The sequence below is a fragment of the Caretta caretta genome, chromosome 25 (genome assembly GCF_965140235.1).
Source record: "Caretta caretta isolate rCarCar2 chromosome 25, rCarCar1.hap1, whole genome shotgun sequence".
Classification (NCBI taxonomy): domain Eukaryota; kingdom Metazoa; phylum Chordata; order Testudines; family Cheloniidae; genus Caretta; species Caretta caretta.
The window spans coordinates 12,448,344-12,469,403 of record NC_134230.1 but is presented as its reverse complement, the minus strand read 5'-3'; the positions used below and the strand labels follow the sequence as shown (position 1 = coordinate 12,469,403).

The 21,060-nt window shown below is 40.4% G+C and overlaps 1 protein-coding gene across 4 annotated transcripts in view; it reads right to left on the bottom strand.

Annotated features, from left to right (window-relative positions):
* Positions 1-2,705: 2,705 nt before the first annotated feature.
* The window catches only part of UHRF1 (ubiquitin like with PHD and ring finger domains 1), a 33,276-nt gene continuing 14,921 nt past the window's right edge, over positions 2,706-21,060 (bottom strand). For all 4 annotated transcript variants that reach the window (XM_048831057.2, XM_075123146.1, XM_048831055.2 and 1 more), the window contains exons 3-17: positions 19,815-20,078; positions 19,247-19,422; positions 18,419-18,634; positions 14,611-14,717; positions 14,239-14,425; positions 11,772-11,895; positions 11,573-11,680; positions 10,376-10,480; positions 8,882-8,988; positions 7,636-7,798; positions 7,398-7,535; positions 5,743-5,857; positions 5,481-5,638; positions 4,869-4,967; positions 2,706-4,098 (exon numbers count right to left, since the gene is read on the bottom strand). In XM_048831057.2, the coding sequence (XP_048687014.1) occupies positions 3,952-4,098; positions 4,869-4,967; positions 5,481-5,638; positions 5,743-5,857; positions 7,398-7,535; positions 7,636-7,798; positions 8,882-8,988; positions 10,376-10,480; positions 11,573-11,680; positions 11,772-11,895; positions 14,239-14,425; positions 14,611-14,717; positions 18,419-18,634; positions 19,247-19,422; positions 19,815-20,078 (2,214 nt within the window). In that variant the 3' untranslated portion in view covers positions 2,706-3,951. The remainder of the gene's footprint in view (positions 4,099-4,868; positions 4,968-5,480; positions 5,639-5,742; positions 5,858-7,397; positions 7,536-7,635; positions 7,799-8,881; positions 8,989-10,375; positions 10,481-11,572; positions 11,681-11,771; positions 11,896-14,238; positions 14,426-14,610; positions 14,718-18,418; positions 18,635-19,246; positions 19,423-19,814; positions 20,079-21,060) is intronic.

Sequence of the window (21,060 nt, the reverse complement as noted above, 5' to 3'; positions counted from 1 at the left end):
ATACTTCCCTCCCCCATGAATTTAACTTTAAACATTTATAATGACAGGTTTCAGAGTAACAGCCGTGTTAGTTTGTATTCGCAAAAAGAAAAGGAGTACTTGTGGCACCTTAGAGACTAACCAATTTATTTATAATGCAATTCAAAAAAGTTTGTGAAAACCTCGATTTATTTTCTGTCATACAACACTGATACAAATGCCCCACAGCAGTCTCCTCTTGCCCACAACTGATAAACCAGGTAACTGTCTAGATAAACACATACTTACAGCAGGCAGTTAACACTTCCCTCACCTGGGCAGCACTTACAGTAGCACCAATAATTGGTCTGGTCTCAGGTTGGTCAAAAGCCAGCACCTTTCCACCTGGTAATAGCATTTCCCTCTTGGCCTTGCAGATATTATGCAATACACAGCATGCAGCAACAGGAATGTTTGTTTGTTTTTTTTTGCTGAGACCAAGCATGGTCATGAGACATATGCACCTGCTCTTCAGTTTTCCAAACACACTCCACACCCACCTTGCACCTGCCCCGGCAATACTTAAAGTCTTTCTTCTGTCCAGATACCCAGTCAATAACTTCATAAGCCAGGCAGGCAATGGGAAGTTGAGTTCCAGAGAATCACAACTGGCATTGCAATCTCATTATAGCATCAATAGGCTGGCCTGGGGAAGATGTCCCTACTTTCAGCTTGTCAAATGAAGGCCTATATTCCTACAAAAGAGCAGCCTTCTCTAACCAGCCAACTTTCATGTCAGTAAGTTACCCATGGGGAGACAGTGATTGCATATGCATGGAGAAGTCAGTCTTCAGTTTGTGTATTGAGAAGCAATGGGGTGTGTGAAAAGTTGGGGGAGCAGACACCTGGGAGAAAATAGGGATATGTATCCCATATATCACCTTACCAGCTCTTTTCATTGAATCAATTTATTTCCTGCATGTTGTACAATATGACAATACTATGCAGCAGGATATACTTAGTCACCTTGCACACCTGCATAAGTGACCCCCCCCATTGCAGATTTTCCAACACCAAACTGATTGTCCATAGCCCAACAGCAATTGCCACCCACTTCTCTACTGGCAGAGGCGCTCTCATCTTGGTGTCTGGGCACTGCAGGGTGAGCTTGGCACAGAACTCCAGAGCATGGCCTTGTGCATCCAAAAGTTCTGGAACCACTGCTGGTCATTCCAGATTTGGATCATGATCTAGTCCCACCCCTCTCCTCATTGTATAGACCCAAAGCCACCACTCCACTGTGTGCTCTCGGTCTGTGAATACCTGCAGCAGCTAGTCAGCTTCATTCGCAGTCTATCATCCATTCATCCTCAGTATCCCTGCTATATGTCCAACTACTGTGGTTCCACAAATAGAAGAGGATTACTGGCCCGGTCCCAAGATTTGTGCTCAATATATGTTTTAGCAACAAGATGGAAAAAATGTTGTGAAAAAGAACAGTACATTACTGGATGGAACAGACCTCAAAGTCTGAATTCCCTGAAAGCAATGGTAGCCCACAGTAGACAGCAGCACAATAAAGTGCCAGAGGGCAGTGCAGAGATATGAGGATGTCTATCCACAGTGCTACCAAAAAAAAAAAAGTCTGTAGGTGATACAATCAGCTGCTGTGAGGACACTGCAGTGGCAAAGGCAGCCAGATATGAACACACACTGCCAAAATAGCTGTCAGTAACAGTATGCCAGCAAAGCTTTCTAGTCAAAACATTTGTTCTCCAAGATCCTTCTGCCCCTTGCAGGAACATCTGTACTGCTATTTTTAGCCCCACAGCCCAAGCCCCATGATCCTGAGTCAATTGACCTGGGCTCAGAGACTCTGAGAAAAATCCATGGTACAAACTATGATTTCCACCTGATTCGGGGTGCTCTGGCAATAAAGCACAGTTCAGGAATTTTGCCAGAGCTGCCTACAGTTTTCCTCCAGTGTCTTCAGAGGCCACAGCAGGCTCCCTCAACCATCTACCACCACATAGGTTTTTGTTGTGGGGTTGTTGTTGGGTTGTTTTGTTGTTTTTTTTTTTGGGGGGGGGGAGGGGGGAAGAGAGGAGAAGGAAGGTGCTAAATGAAGGTAGGAGCCTTAGGGAAGCTCCTCAAAGGCCAATGAATGGTATCTAATGGATTAGATGAAGCACTCTTCTTCACATTTCAACAGCCCTAAACTGCAGAATGTTAATTTTATTCTTTAAATGTAAGAGGAAGTTTTTCACATATACCTAGATCCTTCATATAAAGAAGTGTACATCTGCAGGAATATTTTGCACACGTGTGTCAAAGTCAATACACGATTGTACCAAGATAATGTTTTTCAATTATTATATAATCCTTTCTTGCTGATTCAACACAACAGCTTTCAAAGATATCAGTATTATTTTCCACAATCTCTTATTCTGTTACCTGAGAAAAATTGTGACAGAAGTAGAATTCTTAATGAAATCTGTATAATGAACCACCAATTCAATCCTCCAGAACTAGATGCATCTGAAAATCCATTTCCTTGTTCCCTTTAAACAAAAAAGTGTTAAGAGTACAAAGTTTTCTAAATTCAAATTAAATTTCTACCTTGTTCCTGCATTTATGCTATAGATCTAGGGTGGGATTTTCAAAGGAATCCCAATCTAGATTTTAATTAATCTCAATATTGAAATATTTTCACAATCTCAAAACCTAAAGAGAGACAGAGGCAAACATTTTAATCTGAAAAGATATTTATTTTGAGAACTTCAACTTGCACATTGTACAAAAATTGACAAATTCAGCAAAAACCTATTAAAAAGTTTTTCCTTAACATATTAACATTATAATTTTAAAAGGGTAAAAGTTAAAAAACAGGCATATTTGTTCCAGTCTGTGTGCAGTAAAATGTAATAAAAAAGTCCCTGGTATGCTGAGGTATTAAACTGCTAACTTTGGTACTGTTAGGAAAAGACATACTGTTCACAAAATTAAGGTTTCCTGGTCTCATGTACAATCATCATAAGATGTTCAATTAAAATTATTCAAAAAGCTTATCCTTCACTTCCAGGTAGAAATGCAGTGAAAAAGTAAATGCATGTTACGATAATACATCTAGCATCAGGAAAAAAACCTTAAAATTTGCAACTCCACACTAATGACATACAGCTACAGTGTTACTTTTACCCAAAAGAAATCCGGCTGGCAATTTAAACATTACAGTGCTTAAAAAAATTGGCAATTCAGACCCCTGTCTTTCCCATAAAGGACCAAAGGCACTTAAAAATGGCTTTAGTATGTTCTACTATGGCATTCTGGATAGAAGACAGCACCTGGCTGAACAAATAGTTCCCTAAGTAAGAGAAAAGTCCAACTGAGGTAGTAGTTCTTATTGCCCCAACTACTTGGCTAATGCATGAAGGCTTTTTGTGGACAAAACTGGTAGGGAATGGCTTTTAATAAAATTTGATACAAGCACAAGGGGAAAAAAGGTTACCAAAAAACGACCTGGGTCACAGGTCATAAGCCAGGAACCATCTTGTACAACTGGAGCATCAAAATGCTGCCTTGGAGATACCAGATCTACTTTTATGGCCAAATCCATAGACTTCATAAAGATTGTTCTAAGCAAATAAGCCATTTTCTGAATTAAAAAAAAAAAGGGAACATTGAGAACTGTGTCATGAACTTTAGCAGCCTTACCGGAAGCAGTTTGTAATTCCATTAAAAAAAACAAAACAAAAAAAAAACACCTGTGCTGATGAACGGCAGGTTTCAGGGGGGAAAAGAAACGCAAAATCCAACATTTAAACAAAAATAAAATACCCACAAACATACAAAAGATTTCGCAAAGTTTATAGATTTTATAACAAGGAAGACTTAAAAACTTTTTTGGGGAAGGGAGACTATTTCTTTAAATTAAGCCCGCTGAAAACCCAATAACAAGTTTAAACAAAAGGAAGTTAGAAGTGCTTTACAGAATCACCGTCCATTGCCATAACCAGGGAAGAGCTGAGTTAGGAGGGCCTGCAGCGTTTCGTTCACCTGCATAGTATAGTTTTTGCCAAGATCATAGCGACAAGCTGGACAACTATACACATCTGCTCTGAAGGATCGATCCAAACAATCCTGGGAGAGGAAAGAAACAGAAAAGACATTAAGAGATTAAGTTGCAGAGCTTCGCTCATTTTACACAGCTCCTATTAGGCAGAGGAGAAGGTATGTGCAAAGTCCATTCATCACTTGACAAAAACCCAGATTGGATGAGGACAACTCAGGAGTGGCCATGTGAGACAGTGGAAGTATTTGCATGTTTTCTTCTGTGAAGAGATTTGGTTAGGCACAAGGTTTAAATATACAATATGGATTGTTTAAATTTATGATTGCACTATTAAAGAGCAAGAACTGCACAGTTGCTAAGATCAGCCACTGTCTCTGCAGGAAATAATTCACAACAGTTCTCACAATCATATTTACAAGTCCGTCAATAGTTAAAAGTGGGGGGCACAAGGTGGGTGAGGCAGTATCTTTTATTACCTCACCCCTGTCTTGTTCCGCTAATATCCTGGTACCAACAACACTGCAAACAATAGTTAAGTGGGCTAGCAGGCTTACTCAACCAACAGTGATTAATCTTTTGAGGTCTCTTAATTGGATGCTGGCAGGACAGAACAGTGGATAGTCCATTACAGGCACTTCTGTGTCACAGAACATTCAAGTCACCATTATTCACATGACCTTAACCAAGATAGAAAGGCAAATCAAGGTGTCTGTGAGAAGAACTATTACATAATTGTCAAGCCATAATACAATTCTTAAAGGCTGTAGAGAACTTTTATTTTGGATAGGGAAATTCACAGCTTTCTTAATGAGCAACAACAGATATCCTGGCTACTCACCTTGCACACGTTATGCTGGCACACTGTTGTGACTGGCCGAAATACCACCTCCTGACAGCAAATACACAGGAAGGTTTCTTCTACTTTATTCAGGAATTTCTGCCAGAGAAAATAGAGTCATTCCATTTCTACTGCTCTTCAAACGTGCAGCACAATCCAAATGACTGAACACACCATTCATAAAACTGCAAAATGCTAGAGACTTTCTTTAATTGAAGATGAAAGCAGAATATTCTGTAGAATTCCGAAAAAGGAACCTAAATTACAACAGATTACTCCAACCAGAATATTTAGTATTCAATTTGAGTCATGCTGTGGATTTCCAGGTAGCAAAACAGCAGCTGACATAACTGAACAAAATTAGTTTCTGGAAGTTATTCTTGTCTGAAGAGCTTAGAATGTCTGAGGAAGCCAGAAACAGGATTCAATGCACAGCTGGAGCATTCTGAATGAAGATAGCCATCCCTTCAGCCTTGCTGACTCAAAGGAATGTTTCCCATGGAATTCAGCAAGGCTATTCCCCTGTAAGTAGTGAGGCCAAGAGGCACATGTCTGAAGACAAACAGGTAGCTATTGCTACTACAGTTCTGGGATGAGGAGTATCTGACATACCGGTCCATCCTTGAGAGCTTCTAGTACTTCATTCCATAGTTTTTCATTGGATTCATCATCTTTAATAAGGGCCTTTTGCTGGGATGTCAGCTTGTACGGCTCAACTTTAGTCTTCTTTGGAGTCCCTCTAGGAGAGGTGGGGAGCTTTATCTCATCACCTAAAAAGCATGTGGACCTTTTTAGAGACAAAATATTCAGCTTGCTAGAGCACTAAAAGAGCTACAGAAGGAGTTTGCCACCTTCACTTGCCTATTATACCAACCTGCTGATTTCCTTTTCCTCTTTCCCTTTCCTGGTGTTTCACACTCTTCATCACCTCTCTTATTTTCTTTCTCCTTATCTTTGTTTGCAACAGCTTCCAAATACCCCTCAGGATACTATGGGCGGGGAGAAAAAATTCTAAAATATCAGATGCAAACATACCACTCATTGGTAGGACCTCTCAGATTAGGTTAAATCAAAATGATCTAAAGCCAGTTTAGAAAGATGTTCAAGTTTTCAACCCCCTGCCCCTCCTCCTTTCGAAAACAAGTCAGGCACAGGCTACAGAAAATGAGAAACGTCAAGCTTTCTGGCTTCCTATTCCAAAACTTTACAGAAGTGTAAAGTTACCTTTCAGTCCCTTACCACTCTGGAAGAAAGGGGGCTGAAACACTCATGCCAATCTAGTCACAGGCCTACTTTATACCAAGCACCACTGGACCAGAAGGATCCATAAAAACAAAAGCTGGCAAGGCTAGTTTCACGGGGATCTCTGAATAAATAATTCTACCCCCAAACATACAAATGGTAGGGAAAGTCTATGTAAACAAATGGAGCAACAAAATACCATGCTACAATTACGTCATTTAAGAACTTGAAGTTCAGTAATGGTACTTATCAGTAGATTAAAATAAACACATTGCAAGGATTATCAGGCAGCAGCTTCACCTAGAAAACCCAAGACAAAGAATAAAATTGGCCGTCATTTGCTTGTAACCTGGGATTCTGTGAACCAGTCTCAAAAGAGATCCATTAAGTAGCAGCTTCCTGGCTCCAAGAGTTCAGTTCTCCTACTGATAAATACACTGCTGACAAGTGACACTGGGAACTACTGTTAGCAAATAAATAAATAAAAATTGCAGTTCTACTCCAAAAAGTGACTAAAATTGGTACTGTGAGATTCCATGTTTATTATACCTCAATAACGCCAGATCAAGTTCGCTTTACTAACTACCTGTTCAACAAGCTCAAACTGGCCTCTGGAAGTTAAGATTTATTCCTAATTTGTACATTGCCACCTGTAAGATTTCATGGGCCAAATTTTGCCCCGAGTTACATACCTAAACAATCCCAGAATTTGGCCCTGCTATTAGAAATTAATTACCTTAAACTGTGCTGGTTCTGCAGCAATAGGAGTAAAAATGTAATGTAGTAAGGTGGACAGACAGAACTCTCAGCACTCAGATCACACTTGTGATTAAGAAGGTGCCAATTTCCACTGACCATAACCACATGACCAGCTCTGAGGGAAATAGGAAGGGGTGGCACCTTTGAGAGTTAGGAAGAGAAGATCTTCAGAGATACATTTGCTAGCAGAGTACAAGCAGCAAAACTCTATATTCCACAGAACACCAGTTTGGAATAGAAGAGTTCCAGTAGGACTAAGTACATTTTGCCTGTATTTTGGAGTAAACAGTGAACATATTCCACTAAACTAAGTTTAGTTTTCAGATACACTAATAGACTGGTAACAAGCAATTCACAGTAATAAAGGTGCAGTGCCCCTCAATCGAGGAAGTACTATACTAATTCTTAAGTTCCTCCTTCAGACAGACAAAGCAAAGAATCTTAACATCTGCCAAGGTAAAAGGACACTATAACAATCCTTGCTCTCCTCCTAGTTCTTTCAGCAGTTACTCAAGAAAAATCACATACCTGCATTGTTAGGCCAAGCTTTTTCATCCTGTCCTTCCCTTCCTTGGTCCAGGGGGCAGGCTCCTCATCATCCCTCCTAAGTAGGTAACGCCACACTAAAAAGCCAGATTTCCCCGTCTCGGGCCAATATTTCACAACCTAAAAAGGAAGGACATAAGGCCCTTAGAAGCTACGGAAACATTTCTGCCATAACCAAACATCAATCTTTATCATCCTCCTCATTCCAAGGCCTGCTTACCTTGTATATTCCATCATATCTGTTTCCCTCTCGGGGAGCATATTTGCTGTGTTTGCCTCCCTTTACATTCCTCACCACCCTGACTGGCTTCCCAGCTCTCCAATCCTTGGCCTCTGCTCCATCTTTATCATTGATGGGGGCACTGCAGTTCAGAGCCAGAGCTCTGCAAGAATAAACCAATTTCATGTGTTTACTAGGGAAGAACTATCCAGAAGCAGACATGATGTAAGAAAAGCCTGGGAATAAGCCTATTAGGATATGAATATGAAGTACAGTAAGGTAGTATTAATGTTCAATACCCCTCTGAGCAGCACATATATCAAAGCCAAAGTAGGAAACACAACATGGAGTGGTATGAAGCAGAACAGAGATATACAGCCAAGAATCAACCGGTGCTAGTAGTTTCTCAGTCACTGTTACCATGCAGCCTGACATTATCAGTTTCGCTCAGACACTATTCCCCTTTTCAGTAGTGGAATGTACTTATGATTGCCAGTCTATGCTTTTACTACTCTCTTCAGTAAGGAAGGTAGTCAAACTATGTTCTTCCAAAATTCCAGGTAACAGCGTGGAATCTTGCCCACCCATTTTGTTTGTTTATTCCTTTGCCCAGACAAAAAGTGAGAAATATTAACTTTCAGGGAAGGCCAAGCAATCACCTGGGTAGAAACATGATAATGGTCCTTATCACCAAATTTCCTTAGTGAGGACTATCTTTTAATAGAGTATTACATGGATTGCCTGTCCTGCCTTTCTCAGTTACCTCCCATTCACAAACATCTTCTTGCCAACAAGAGTACCTGATTATTTGGAAGAGTACTAACATAAAAGGATTTTAAAGATGTTTTTAGTTGTTTTTATGTAATTTAGCAGCTAAAAATAAGGTGGGAAGAATAGTCCCATGTGACCAGTCATCTCCGCAGATCAGTACCAAGTGCTGTATGGATCATGAATGTACCGCAGGCTACAGTTTGAAAACTTGTGCTCTAATTCATCCCTCTGTTCTTGGAGGTTGCAGCAAATATTAAATCTGGGGTCTAATCCCATTTCTAGTGTCCTACCGGAAATTTTCCCATTACACGTTGGATGTATAACCATCATGCACAGCAAAGCCATAACTTTGAAGATCTCTCTTATTTTTGGTTTTCTGTGACAGACTTAATAGGAGAAATAGCTTTTATCAGTCTGTTATATTGCCAGCCACTAAGCAGAAAGTTTCATGAGGTACAGCGTGAATGTTTCCAACCTGTTCATGTTGGTGAGTTTTTGATCACAAGATTGTTCCGCCGTACGTTTGTTTCCAGAAAGATCACGACCTCCACTCCCCGTGTAAGTGAAAGAATTTCCATGATCCTGAAATATACATTGATTGTTTAGTCATTCATACTCACAAAAAATAGCTGGAACAAAGCAGTACAGATCTAGTGCAATAGTACAGAGCAATACACTGATCTAGTGGAGAGAACAGTGGATTCTGATTCCTAATCCCAGCTCTGCCAGATTCAGTTGTCCTGTGGGTCCTTGTGCTGGGGTAGCCAGTACAAAAGGAGCCACAGGACAGATGCAAGGCGACTCCTGGTGTACAGCAACAGTAAAAGGGGCTTGTAAAGGTGTTGGCAGTCCCTGTGCGCCCACTTGTGACCAGCTCTAGCACTGCAGGGGAGCCTCAACCTTACTTTTCCAAATGGGCATCGATAAATTCACTTTAACAGATCGGGGGGGGGAAGAAGCCAACACATACTAACAAAACAGCATAACGACTTTCCATAGATTTCAGGAAAGGAGCAATTACAACAAACATGTCATACGGCCCTCACCTCAGGACTCAGAGCGCTAAAACTTAAAACTCTCAAAGAAAGTCAAGTTTGGTCAGGCTAGTCTCCTACCGCCAGAGAGAGAACCCACTTCCCACTGCACAGCTTCTGCTCCCCTCTCCTTTACCCAGCTTCCTTTTCCTATTTAAATAGCCCAGGGCAGGGCCAACAGCACAAGTTACAAGGTCTCCCCACTAGCCTGCAACAGGAACTCAAACCAGCCCTTGCAGCCCTGGAATTAGGTGGGTACAGTTTGCCTCCCCTTGGTCCTTGCAACCGTAAACCTAAATCTGCCAAAGTCTGACCTTGTGGCAAGAAAACTTAAGCCTTAGGCCATTGGGCAGTCCAGATATATTTTATGTTTTCAACTGACTATTTCATGGATTGTGGAAGCACGCATTGGGGGAAATAAGGCTGGGAAGAGGTAGAAGAATGAGAAGTATTTTTGGGCAAAGCCAGTGCCAGTTACATCTATCCACCCCACAAAGCCAACAGGCAAATACTTAACAGTAGTGGTTCAATTGTACTTCCTAACTCGGTGCTGAACACTGTTGACACAGGGAGATATGGCAAGAGGGAAATAGGAGGTTCTCTGTGCAATTTTTGGAGTGGGAAATGTGTTTCCTAGGAAGAGGACAGTGTTTCCTGGAGAGGGGATAGGCTGCACGAGTGTCATATAAAGCTTACTTAACTTGTCCCTAACCCTCATTCCAAGCAAGAATAGCCTACTATTCAGGGTTACGGTTTTTCTTTGCCTGATTCTCCCTGTCTGAACTGGTGTTAAGTTCTTCAGATGAGAGATGGGTTGCTGAATGCAAAATATCAGATGACCTTAAGTTTTTGTTTTAAATGCAAAAGTGTAATTCAGTACTCTGGGATCTTTGAGAGAGAAGATCAGTGAGTAAGCAGTTCCAAGATTCACTTACTATATCGTCTTCATAACCTCCTGCCAGGACCAGGGAGTAAGCACCATCATTGCTCCTGCCATGTATACCTGCTACATGGGGCCTGTGAACACCAGATTCGCTCACCTAGAAGAGATCAGTAGAGTTTACTGGACAGCTGTTCCAACAGGCCACAAACAGCTGCAATTATTTAGCACCAACATGAATCAATGCATGTGCACAACTGAGTTGCTGATGGCCCACACAAAACTTCTTTGGTTTTTGTTTTCCCTATCCCTTTGAGATATTTGTTCATATGTACAAAAATAGAATCTTTTCATGTGTTCCAATTTACCTGCATCAAGAAATATCTAATATTACACCTCTTACAACAGATAAGGGTCCTGACTTGTTGCCCTGCACAATGTATAGTCATTTACACCAGTGCAAAGTGAGGGTAAAATACCATCAAAACAGTCGCATTTTAAGCTTATGCTCAAATAAATTTGTTAGTCTCTAAGATGCCACAAGTACTCCTTTTCTTTTTGCTTTCCCAAGGTGTACAGAAAACAAATTGGGCCCTATAACTTCAGGTTGAAGAGAGGAGGAACAGATGAAGTCTTAAGAGTAACATATAAAGGACAAATCCACTTTTTTTCCCCTCTAACAATAGCTTGACTATGTGAGGATAAGCTGAATTTCTGATGGTTACATCTGAATGTTTGTGCTGGAAGAGTGCCAACTAAACAACTAGTAGGTATATATTACATTACAGATACCAAGGAAGTGAAACTGTTGAAAGGGAAAGTAATTTTATTCCAACTGTTCATAACACAACAGTGCGGGGTGTGGTGGGGGGGGAACGCAAGAAAGTGTTCTGGTTAATTCAGTTCCCACTCCTCACTCCCCTCAATTATGGGGTGAACCCCCCCCCCCCCGCTTTATATATCTAGGGCCTCAAGGCAAGTCTCCAGCAAGACTGTAGAAGGTTGCTTTTTCTGTCTGCTTGTGTTTGTATTTTTGAAATGTTCCATGCTGTCTTTTTTACATCAAAGCATAAGACAAAACAATTCCCCACACTTTACGCTCACAATAGACAAAGCCAGTATTTTCTTCTCTGCACGTTGAAAACCTGTGGCAAGTGTGCCAACATAGCCTCCGTTTCAAATTCCTTGGGCAAGAGTTACATCATTCCCATTTCCCCCTCTGGAGGTTCACTCCAGCACTGCTATTTCATACCTGGACTCTGAATTTCCACATGGTGCCAACTGGAACCCCAGGAATTGGTCCATAGTGGTTAGAGGGGACAATGGTACATTCCCTCGTGCGACCCACACATGCCATACCCTGTTTCAGTGAGAAAGCCAGATCTAAGAACTGCCATCAACTATCATGCTTTACATATTAAGATACAAGACAAAACAAGTTTTACACCAACCTTGCCCCAGTCTCTCTGAGAGGATGAATTAGCAGATGCCATCTTTGCCTTCTTTTTACTTTCTTTTAATTTCTCTCCTGCTAAAACCACTTCACTTGCATCATTCCGACATTCAGGGCAATACCTAGAATTGCCAGTCAATAAAAATTAGCTTGTGGTAGCCCCTCAAGTTAAAAATGGTGTTTTTCTTAGCGTGTATTTGTGGATTATAAAGTAGAAATTTGGGAAGTTTATCTGAAGTTGTGTACACCCCTATACTGACAGCCTCTCAACAACAGAATTAAAATTGTTCTAACTACAGCTGTTCAGACAGGGTTCTTGCACAGCTTTCCTGGCCACCAAAGACAGGGCTGTGTCTGAGAAATATTATAAACCCAAGTTATGGACTATTGGAACAGAGCATGTGGAAGAGAAAAGAAGCATGTTTTAACGGACATGGTTCTCAAAAAAGGCCTGTTCATGACGGCTAAGGTAAGACATACACAAACTGCAATAACTGTTCTACTAGCTGGCATCATTCGGACTCCACTACGGATAGGATATGCAAGTGATTGCAACCTGTACTGAAACAAATGACCTCATTCCCATTCTGCCAAAAGGGCTACATTCTTTATCAATGAAGGCTACAAGTCAGATTAGCAACCGTAAAGATCACATTGACAAGAGAGCATTTATCAGATAAGATATCTATTTGCCCTAGTTTTAAAAAGTACATAAGCTATCACCTCCACAACAATGTAGCACAGAGAGAAGATAGCCTACTACCCTGTCCCACCCCAATCTAGTTATTTGGCTTGCCCAAGTGGAGATGCCTTAAAAAGGGGCTTGATTCTCAGAGTACTGAAGACGCCTTTAAAGAGTCAGCTTAGGCAATCCCTTCCCCTCAAAAATCACTAATCACTCTAGAAAATTTAGTCCAAGGAGACCAGGAGAAAGTTTTAACTTTGAAATGTATGCGCTGCATATTTTCAAACTGGATTGGCTAGTGTTAACAGCAGCAAAGTGGCTGCTTATTTTGCTTTCCACAAATCAGCACTGTTCATAGAACTACCATCCAACAAACTTACCTATAAGAAGAGTAATAATCTGGCTGAAGAAACCCCATGCTGTAGACTTTGCTTTGTTACTAAATGTATTTTAGATTTTTAACTGAATCATAGACCTGGTTTTCATGTATGTTTCTGTAAGAAGCCCAGCATATTTTTAGTACTATAAACAAATATATGTTTCAGCAAGTGATCCAAAGCTCAGAACAGTCTTAGGGCTGGTCTACACTTACCGGGGGATCAACGAGTGATTGATGCAGCGGCGGTCGATTTGGACCCGCTAAATCGACCGCCGATCGCTCTCTAGTCGACTCCTGTACTCCACCGGATCGAGAGAAGAATAGGGGGAGTCGATGGGAGAGCAACTCCAGTCAACACTGCATAGTCTGGACCCCATGGTAAGTAGATCTAAGCTACATTGATTTGAGTTATGCTATTCATGTAACTCAAATTGCGTAGCTTAGATAGAATTTCCCCTGTAGTGTAGACAAGGCTTCATTCACAGAGATCCATCCCAATTTAGAGAAGGCATAGCTTAATAGGGCTGGTAAAGTCTTACGCAGCTATGTCCCAATAGCCTCCATCAACGTACAGCCTCCATCAAAACAAATTTACATTTAGGCCTTGACTATACACAAAAAGGCCTGTCTACGCTACAGCTACTATTAGCAGCGTGACGTCGTAGCGCTATAGTGTAAGCCAGTGGTTCTCAACAAGTGGCCCAATCAGCATACAGCTGCAGCCCATGTGACATCCTCAGTGCCATACGTCTAGAATATATAGTGTATGGATGCGGCCCACATAACAGAGCTGCATGTGTGTCCCACAATGGTAAAGAGGTTGAGAACCACTGGTGTAAACACTTTCTACATTGACAAAGGCTTTTCCCATCAATGGAGTTAAATCAATCTCTCCAACAGGCAGTGCTAGGTCAACAGAAAAATTCTGTAGACCTAGCCACATCTACACTGGGTGTTTGGGTGACCTAAGTACAGTGCTCAGAATGTGAAATTTTTCATAGCCTTAACCGACATAGTTAAATCAGTCTAATTTTTGAATACAGACAGGCCCAAGTTGCAGAAATGTCTCTGAAGGTGTGTTTTTAAATAAATTTTGTTAAACATGAGCAAAACCTCTTGGAATAAATTTTAAAAAAAAATTTAAACCTGAATTATAGTTATTAAATAAGGAAAAGAATTGACTTGAGCTAAAACTAAATAGCTACAATTCAGCTTTAAATTGATCTTAATATCATTCATGGGGTTTTGCTCTGGTATAACAAAATTGGTTTAAAAAAACTACACCTTCAGAGACACCTGTTCAAGCGTGTGTGTGCGCACACATGCACAAGGCCTTACACTTTTTACCACCTAAAGCCTACATACAAATTACAATACTAAACAAGCATTTTCATGACTTACCAGTCCTCATCATCTGGTATGCTACTGAGGGGAGGGTTGAGGCAGTAGATGTGGAAAGCCATGTCACACTCATCACACATTAGCTGTTTATCTGGATCCTGTTTACCTCCACACACATGACAAGCACACATCCTGCAGGTCTTGTTTGGGTTGTCTTTACAATGTTTACATACTGGTCCACTCTGCCCTATGAACATACAGAAACCACAATTACTGCTGCTTCAAATTTCAGAAAATACTAGTTACGCTAAAATGGACAAAAAGCACCAACCACAAACACATTAAAAAGGTTAATTTTCTTGGGTATCCAATACGAACATAACAATAGGATGTAGTGTAAAGTTTAAGGGTTACATAAAAAAAAAATCTCACTTTTTAATGGGCTGGAGCTAGCTGGACTAACACTACCAGGTTCTTCAATTTTGTAAATTTCATCCACAAAAATAATTCTGCAGTCATTCAAGGAATCACCAGCATCCCTAAGGGGAGAAATTCATAAAAAAAAAGTCAACAAAAATCAACCCTTAAAAAACCAAAACAAACAAACAAAAAAACCAAAACAAAACCTCTGCTGCACAGGTATACCACGTAATGCAGACTGGGAGGCAGGTACAATATATCCTGGATCACAAGAAATTTTAATGAAGCATTCTGGATCATATACAAGATGAGGCAACAGCGCTGTAGCTACGTTGCTACAGTGCCCTTAGTATAGATATGGCCTTAGTCTGCAGCTGGAGAGGAGCAACAGTACTAAGTCCTGGTCTATACCCTATTTTTGGGCAGCTATACGGATGTAGAAACAGATATAGTTAAAAGCAATATAAAACACCCTAGTATAGATGCAGTTATTCCTGTATAAAAGTGCTTTATAGTTATAGTGGTGCAAAACCTTTGTGTAGAGAAGCCTTAAAAAGATATGTTAAGTTCCCCAAGTCTTTGCAATGGAGCGTGAAATGGTGATTGGGTTCTGAGTGAAGTGCTAACTATACTGTTTTGTTTCTTTAAACAAACATGCCAGTAATGCCTATTTTTACAAAAGACAGGAGCTTTAATCAATTCATTCCAAGAAGCTATTTTAGTCAAGTTAGGGCTATTGTGTAACACACAAGCTTTGTTTACCCAGCTGGTCATTTCTTCCCAGACTCTAGTGTCTGCTCCTCCACTACAACATGTCCACCCTCCCCAGCTGTCTTCTTCACACCTTCCTGGAACATGCCTGCTCTATGCCACTGCCCCTCTGCCACTGGCCAACGAACACCTCTTTAACCCAGTTCCGCAGCAAATTCCTCTTCTATGAGCAGCCTCTTTATTCTAGCTGCACTTTGACTACTCCACTCCCACCAATTCACAGCTGTTTCCAGCACCTCTAGCCTGGTCTCCACCCTGTCCCACCATATTGTTCTTTGTTTTGAGGTAACATCCAGGAGCTCTAGTCATGGACCAGGACCCCACCTAGATTCCATACAGAGAACAAAAGACAGCCTCTGCCTGAAAGAGTTTACAATCTTTACCACCAACCTAAATTCCTTTTCACATTAAATAAATTCACCCATGAAGGGTTTAATATCCCTTAACATAGCAGACAAGATTGGTTGAAGTCAACACTGCCTCAGGTAGATTTAGGGGCTGAGCTGAACTTCGCAGAATTTGAACCTACAGCTCAAAAGAGTTTATCAGCAAAACAATGCTTAAATTATTAAGATATCCTGTAAAGGTTGCAAACTTTTATTATGGAAACTGAGCACCTTGTGCACCACCCTCCGTTCCCCGCTCTCCTTTTTCAAGAACTCCCTGCATTTCCTCTCAATCTCTTCTGTGCCAAGGTCTTTATGTGCCCCCCATACCAGGGTCCCCCATTCTGCCCTCACATCAATGGCTCTGTGCCACTCTTATTTCCCCCCATGGCATGGGTTGTGTGTTCCCCATTCCCCCATACCAGGGATAGAGTGTATCCCCATTGCTACCACACCTTCCATTCCCCCTTACCAGAATCTTCCAATCTCCCATCACCTACTAGGGATTTTGTGTGCCCCCCTATAACACAAAGGCCTGTTGGTGATTCACTGTTCTGTGTCAGTTAACTCTTGTCAGGCCTGACATACTCACTACACCTAACAGTGTTGTCAAGATATATACCCAAAGGTGGCATGTAACATCTCATTGGAAAAAACTAGTAGCTTACTGATCATTAATATTATTGAGTGATATGTATGTCGGTCATGTACAAAAGATAAGTATGTGCTAGAATTATATTCTTAAAGTGTGTTTGGCAAGGAATGCATAAGCACACTAAGCCTTAGTTAACGGAACATGTATTTGCCTGTTCATCAGGCAGAGACAAAGATACGTTAACACAAAGTAAACAAACCTATCAAGCTAACAAGCAGGAGAGAGAAGCTTAGCGGCGATTTACTTTTCAAAGAATACATTTTAAAGGTTGCTTGGACTATAAAAAGGAAGGGGAGAAAACTACAGTGGTCCATTACTTGGACGAGAGCTCTTGATATCACAGAACATTGGGTTCTTCAACCAAGGCAGTTGAAGTCTCTAGGGACTTAATATAGGTGAGAAACCTGCTCAGCAAAGATTGTAACTTGCTGAAGTTACATTTTCATCTTAAAAATGTATTTTCACTTATTTGTAACCCTTTCTATATTTACTCCTTATAGTTGGCATCAGTCAAGCCTCTGACTTGTTTAATAAGTGTTTTACATTTACTCTAAACCAATTCCGTGCTGTGACTGAAATGAGTGTTTGTCAAACTCATTAAATTAATGAGCTGCAGTATATTGACTCTTTAAAGGAGCAACAAACTTAATGATGTCTGTGAATGTTCCAGGAGAGGATTGGATGCTACAAAGGCAGACCGTTTTGGGAAAATTCAAGAGGAAGTAGGTGTTGGGATCACTCTTCAAAAAATAACTGGGTGGTGGAAGCCAGGGTGTGACTTGCACATGGTCAGTTAGTGTCAGGGCTTTGAGCCACAACAGCATTAGCATTTAAGGCAACCACAGTTGCAGAGCAAGTCCTGACAACCCCTTATTGGCCATGGTTAAATCAGTCACCTCCCACCCCCATTCCAGCATGCTCCATTCTTCCCTCCCCATGGCAGGGCTCAGTATGAATCCTCATTACCCTCTTCCCTCACATGTAAGGGGCTGTGTGTGCCCACCTTTCCCCCCTCCCCTGACACCAGGGTCCCTTATTCTCCCTTCACTGTGTGCACTTCCTCCTGCGCCATTCTTTTTTCTGTCTGGGAGAAAAATCAGTGTCAATATATTAAAACTATTGATAAAAGCAGCAAGTTTATTATGCTAGAAGGTGTTAATGGATACCACCAAGCAGTTCTTTGATCTGTAGACAAATGCAGAGGTTCTAAATTCTAGAAGTTATGGTTATGCTAAAGAGCTGGCAGAGACTCCATTTGTCCCCCATTTTCAGTTTTCCAAATTCCCTAAAAATCAATAGGGACCATTGATGCCTAGAACATTCCCTGAAATGTTGGCATTGATTGAATGTGGCATTCAAAAAAAACAAAAACAAAACACACACTACTTCATTACACACAAACAAAAATGCCACTGAATTGAGTATAAGGCCTTTGAAAAAAAGTTTAACATTTATATGATGTAACAAACAAAGCAGATGATATCATGTATGCACAGAACACGGCCTCTGTTCTAGGTCAGGACTTGGTCAAAAGGAGCTTAACATGGCAACCTACACACAAAGGGATTTTTCTACACAGCATTTGTAAAGTGAAAACAATGAGTTCACTTTCTCTCTCTTTTTTTTTTTTTTTAAAGTTATTGAGAAAGATTTTTACCTGACTGTAGACCTTTCCTGACAATGTTCATAATCAAATCTGGGCTAGTGAAATAAAACTAGCATGTGCCACTCACTGGTTTAATATATCTGTTGTCCAAATCAAAAATGATCCACAAAAGTAAAAAATGGCTAAGAGTTAGAATTTGATATTCCATTCAGTTTGCTAGTCTTATTAGCACCATAACCAAGTTTGCTTTTTTAAAAGTTGAAAGTAACTGGTCTCTTTATCGAAGGTAATGACAACAAGCAAAACCTATTAAAGAAGAGCAATACTTGCAAACAGAACATTTTAAAGTAATTTTGGGACTCTACATCTCATTTTCATTCTTTTAGGATCAGGATTACTTACCCAAGCAGTATCTTTGCATACATCTCCTTGCTCATTCTGGTTTCCCGTTTTCGCAGAATCTCTGCATCATACCAAAAACCTCTCTCTTTTGGTTCATCAGGATTATAGTTGACCATCACCACTTGCCCTACTTCTAGTTGGTGCCACTCCAAAACAGTCCGTGCACGAGTACGTACATCTTTTGAACTCAGCTCTACAACTCCATTCTCTGGGTAGCTTTTTGGGGGGAAAAGAGTTAAACAAATTATTTAATATAATCTGATTTTCACATTATATTTAACCACCTGTTTTTAAGGACTGTCTATGCCAGCACGACATAAAATTGTTCAAAAGTGGATTCTCTTCTCTCCCCCCAGCACATCCATTGCTAGAATAGGGCACACCAAAATTCTCAGTGCTGCATCCCATTTAATATTTTGGCCATTTATTTAGTCTTCAACAAAAGTGACACTTATCCTCCACTCTGGTCCATTTATCCTGCAGTTTTAAAGTGCATACAAGCTGGCAGTGTTACATCCTGTTTGCACTTAAAATGGTTTAGTACTATAGATGGTCGAGCTATATTGGCAAAATACCCATAATGGAGAAGCAGCTTTATTAAAAAATTCTCCAAATGGAAGGCGCTATACCAGTAAAAGGGCTTTTTTGCCAGTAAAACTTTGTTATTTAGAGGTGTGAATTTTTTTCCATACGCCTACCAATATAGCTATGCTGATAAAGCTTTCTAGTGCAAACCAGGCCAAAAATCTTGCTTCTCTACATGACCCAACTCTCCAGCATCACCAGGAACGTCTCTCATTCAAATGACCTTCATTAGCTACAACTCACTCTTCATATTTCACATGATATAGGATATCTTCTTCAGCAGCAGTTGATTGCAGTTCAGACTCTGTATCACTATCACTTGATTCATTTGTTGCCTTCTCTTTCCTGGTCACATTTACAATCTGGGCTTCAAACCATGCTCCCATGTTCATATCCCGAGCATCTACAAACTCGTTGATCTAAACAAAGCAAGACATGTAACTCTCCAAAATAAAATTTTCAGAGTAATCTTGAAACTCAATTAAGCTACTCTCTACTGGGCTAGTTTGTTGGAAAATATAACCGGCCACTTAACAACCTACATTTGGACTCTTGATGGTCTCACAGCACATCCTGACTTCTCTTTCTGGGTCAGGAATTGTCTTAACATTTGTCTTGTGCATCATCAAGCACATGATGGTGTTATTAAATAATTTAGGACAGCCTTACAAGATGGTCATAGTCTGTACTGGGTTGGTAAAAAACACTCATACCTTAAGTTCCACTGTAAAAAGGTACTTGTCCTGAGCATTTTACTGTTCATTTCTGTATAGTACTCTGTACCTGAGAAAGAAATCTAGTGTACACTCACCTTATAGAGTCCAAATCCTGGATCAACCCAGTCAGCCTGTGCTACTGTACTAGGCTGACACTCCAACTCTATTGCACCCTCTCCATTGTTGGAGTTCTTATCAGACTCACTCTGGCCTGAGCCACAGCCAGAGTCTGTATCTGAGAGTTCCAAGTCCTTCTCTTTATTAACAGTAGGAAGCATAGCAGGGCTCTGTCTTACAAGTAGCTGAACAATATCATTCAATCCAACATTGTAGTCAAAGAGAGAGTGCCCATCTTCCATCTACAGGATAAATTCAGAAAACAATCTCGTTAATTCCATTTATATTTTAAAGCCAACTCAGAACTACCTTTGATTACATTTGCAGGTACATGTAAAAAATATACTTGAAAAGCAGTAACAAGAATTAAGTGATATTTGTAATTTTCAAACATTTATGAGTGTCTAGTAGATTTTTATTCTTACTGTTTGGAAATTTTTGTTCATAGAACAAACTCAGATGCAAATACTGGAGGGAAAAAAAAGTGTCTATGCTATGGCAGAACTGCTTCACGGGCCAAGTTACTCCACTTCTCTCACTAGGTTCTGAATGGCAGAGTGAAACAGACCAGACTTAATTTCACTTTGCAGCTGTTCAGCAAAGCCAGCAGCAGTTGTAGTCACTGGAATCAGTCTACAGACTCAGAAGACTGAACTGTGTCAGATCACATTTTTAAAGATAAAGCTTACTTGAAGGAAAGTTAAATTAAAATTTGGAAAACTTGCACTGCACAATGGCAGAACTCTGACCTTTGACTAAATAAATAATAATAAAGATACGGATGACCAAATAAATCTGTATCTTTTAAAGTTCTTGAAGTTACTGAAGTACTACTATTCCAGATTTAAGGCACAAGACTTGATGTTGCAGCAAGTTTAGCAGTTTAGACAAGCTTCACCACATATTTAAGGTCTGACTAATAGAAATTCTACAGGAAGTCATCCCTCCTAGCCCAAACCACCAAAAAAAGTGATCCTCAGAGCTTTGTTCTCTATCAGCGGGAAACAAGTTAACCACAAAAACTTGCACTTCAGAAGAATCACTGAGAATTAATTATGATTTATGGTATAAAATAATTGTGGGGCTACTACTGGAAATAAGGATAACAGCAGCAAAGGTCAAGTTATTCTTGTGCAGAGATGAAGAATCACAGCACTAATCAAATCCATAAATCGAGAATCAGGTGAATCTTTTTATACTTACTACCAGAGTAATGGTATCACA